Source organism: Eublepharis macularius, chromosome 15 (genome assembly GCF_028583425.1).
Source record: "Eublepharis macularius isolate TG4126 chromosome 15, MPM_Emac_v1.0, whole genome shotgun sequence".
Taxonomy (NCBI): Eukaryota; Metazoa; Chordata; class Lepidosauria; order Squamata; family Eublepharidae; genus Eublepharis; species Eublepharis macularius.
Window position 1 is genome coordinate 22,066,578 of NC_072804.1, and position 3,592 is coordinate 22,070,169.

The 3,592-nt window shown below is 63.8% G+C and overlaps 1 protein-coding gene across 1 annotated transcript; it reads right to left on the reverse strand.

Annotated features, from left to right (window-relative positions):
* Nucleotides 1–1,217: 1,217 nt before the first annotated feature.
* Nucleotides 1,218–2,594, reverse strand: DRD5 (dopamine receptor D5). The gene has a single exon (XM_054998861.1). It carries the CDS (start codon nt 2,592–2,594, stop codon nt 1,218–1,220), a length of 1,377 nt encoding a protein of 458 aa, XP_054854836.1.
* Between the last annotated feature and the right edge of the window lie 998 nt (nt 2,595–3,592).

The window sequence follows — 3,592 nt, forward strand, 5'->3', positions numbered from 1 at the left end:
ACTCAGAAGTAAGTCCCACTGTTCTCAATGGGGTTTACTCCAAAGTAAGAGTGCATATGATTGCAGTCTTATACCTGCACAGGGAAGTGGTCCTCCACAGGGCATGATCCTGTAGGAATCTCTCCTGCAGAAGAACTGGTGTTCGCCCCCTCACCCACTTCTTTCCACAGGCTTAGACAGGAGTTTCCCCCAGAATCGGACTCCAGCCCTTCTCCCTGCCTTGCTCAGTTCAGATGGGGTGAGATTCGAATCCACAACTCCTCCAATAAACTCGTTTTCACAACTCTCGTTTGGTCAGGGTGGTGCCATTCTTTTTAGTCTGCACCATGTCAAAATGCGTTGCAATTGATGAGCGCTGGCACTTTTGTCACTGATGCCGTCATCGGTGATGTCACAGCACCAGCCCTTTCCTTTGAATCGATACTATGAATTGATGTATCGCTGGAATGTTGGATCAATCTATTTCCTGGATTTCTCTCTCTCAACCCATCAGTGCATCCATCTTATGCTGGATTAAAAAAAAAATTTAGAAGAGTGGAAAGGAAAATAAAGAGGAAAGGGGGGGATGGAAAGGAGGGGGAGGGAGTGGCTGGATAGACAACAGTGGCCAATCACATTGCAGTGGGCTGGCAGAGGGTTGGAGGGGGGCAGATGAGGGCGAAATGCTAAAAGACAAGATAAAAAGTGTGCACAGGGAAACAGACTGGAAAATGGATTTTTTAAAAAAGTTGGCGTATAAGTGCTCCCAGGAAAGCCACAGAAAAGCTGCATAGTAGCCGGAATGACTACTCATGACAGCAAATCTGGTGCAGAGGGTCACCAAAAACCGCCCGCTGCAGTATGGGAACTGAACCAGCAAAACTGGCCCATGCAGAAGGCGGGTTTGTTGTCAGGAACACATGAAAAAGGAGCCACAGGGTGATGCCATTGGGAATCACAGACAAGTTGGGCAGGAAGAGAAATGGAGGGGGACTGGCTGGGCGAGGGGAGCCCTTTGGTGTCAGGGCAAAACCCAAACCCCACAGAGGACTGGCCAGTCCAGAGGGAAGTGGAATTCTCTCGGGGATGCCACCCTAGTTCTGTTCCCTTTTCATCAGTTTGGTTCCTGCTAATGCACCACAATTGCCATTGGGGCGGAGGCTGCCAGAAATGTGACCTCGACCCCTGGTCCAGAGCCCTTTCTGTGGCTTCTGTAAAGCCCAAACCTACCCGCCCTGTCAGAGCAGCCCGCGGGGGGTGAAAGGAGGTGCTGCGTCAAGCGAGAGGTCCAGCTCGCAGTCGGTGGGCTCCAGCGAGGCAGGGCTTATCCTGCGGCTGGGCTGGATGGGTTCGGCAGTGGGCAGGTGGTGGGGCCTCGTGAGGGCATCCTGGTGGTAGGAGAGGAGCTCGTGGCTGAGGTTGGCTGTTTCCACGGGTGTTGGGGAGCAGCGGCGGCCGCAGCCCAGGACACTAAAGAAGACTTTGCGGAAGTCGGCATTGAAGGCGTAGATGATGGGGTTGAGCGAGGAGTTCGCCCAACCGAACCAGACGAAGATGTCGAAGGTGGCGTCGCTGACACAGGGCAGGCGGGCTGGCGGTGGGGCACCATCGGGCGCGCGTGGGCAGAAGGGCATCAGGCAGTTGAGGACGAAGAAGGGCAGCCAGCAGCAAACAAAGACACCCATGATGATGGCCAGCGTCTTGAGGACGCGCGCCTCCTTGCGCAGCGAGGCCTTCAGGACTGGCGGTGGCAAGGGCAGGGCTGGCGGAGCACAGGGCCGGCGGGGGCTGCTCCGGCAGCTCTGGGCGTGCTCGGCCGCCCGCTCCAGTGATGAGATGCGGCGGATCTGGCCCTGGGCGATGCGGTAGATGCGGCTGTAGGTGACGAGCATGATGGCTACCGGGATGTAGAAGCTGATCAGCGAGGAGGAGATGGCATAGGTGCGGTTGAGGCTGGAGTCGCAGTGCCAGGCCGCTGCGCCGCTGCCGTTCAGGCTGGCAGGTGTGGCGTCGGGGCCCTTATGCCAGTTGAGCTGGACGGGGAGGAAGGAGACTAGGAGGGCCAGCGCCCAGGCCAGGCCCACCATGGCCAGCGCCACGCGCGGGGTCATCTTGCGCTCGTACCTGAAGGGGCTGGAGATGGCCCAGTAGCGGTCCAGCGAGATGACGCACAGGTTGAGGATGGAGGCAGTGGAGCACATGATGTCGAAAGCCACCCAGACGCTGCAGAAGGCGCCGAAGGGCCAGTAGCCCGCCACCTCGGCCGCCGCCTTCCAGGGCATGACCAGCAGCGCCACCAGCAGGTCCGAGACGGCCAACGAGGCCAAGAAGATGTTGGTCACCTTGGCGCGCAGGTGGCGGCAGCCCAGGATGGCCGCGCACACCAGCGCGTTGCCCAGCAGGGTCCACACCACCAGCAGCGACAGCAGGCTGCCCGCCGCCACCGCCCGCGCCGCCCCGGAGCCCGATGCCGCCGCCGCCGCCTCGCCGCCGCCGCCCGCGGCCCCCGGAGCCGCCTCCGCCGCCTCCCAGCGCCACGAAGGGGGAGCCGCCGTCGGGGCGCCGTCGGGCTGCCACAGCGCCGTCGCGTTCTTGCCGCCGGGCGACGGGAGCATGGCCCTCCGCAGTGCCAGGGGCTTCCTCCCCCATCGGCGCCCGCCCGCCTTCCCTCCGGCCGGCCGGCTCAGGACGGCGCGCCGCTCCCCGCTCTCCGGCCGCCGCTCCGCTCCTCCGGCCCGGCTCTCATCGCCCCGTCCAGGAGGCGGCTGCCGCCTTCAGAAGCGGGCGGGCAGTTCCCAGGCGCGGCCGGGCGTCCCGGCGCCTGCCATGCTGCCTCCCGAGGGCTCCGCCGCCGCCGCGCGTCTGCCGGCTGTCGAGGCGCCGCCTCCCCTGCTCTGCTCAGCGCAGCGCGCTCCTCTGACGGGGCGGCGCGGGCGGCTCGGGCAGGCCTGCTCAGCGCTGCGGCCGGAGCGGGGCAGAGGGGCGCGCTGGGAGCGGAGCGGAGCGGAGCTTCTTCCAGACGCGCGCTGCGGCCCCGGGGGTTGCAGAGCCGAGTCCCCCGCCGCCGGCCCCTCGCTTGCCTGCACGCTGCCTGCTCCCAACCCGACACGGAACTTCCAACGCACGTCTGCCCCGGCGATCCGGAAAGGAGCCGCTTTCCCGCAGGCCTGCGCGTCGCCTTCCGTCCAGGGCAAAGGCGCGCTCTGATTGCCGCCGCGCCCCAGGCTCAAGCGCGACAGAAAGGCTGGCCAGGGGAAGGCCCGCCACCTCCCCGTGCCTGGAGTCGCCCGCTTCAGAAGGCTCGGGAGGAGCCGGCGGGGAGGTCAGGCCCGAGAGGCCCGGCTGCGGCGCGAAGGAAGGGCTCTCCGACTGGGCCGGGCGTCTGTCAGCAGCCCCGCTGTCCTCCCCTTCAAGTGCCAACCCCCAGCCTCTTGCTGGGCAGTGATCTTCAACCCCCGAGTCCAGATTCTTGGGTGGGTAGTGGAAGGGGGTTGCCAGCTCCTGGTTGGGAAATTCCTGGAGATTTGGGGGTGGGGCCTGGAGAGGGTGGGGTTTAGGGAGAGGAGGGGCTTCAGTTGTAGAGTCCACCCTCCAAAGCAGTCATTCGTGGGAA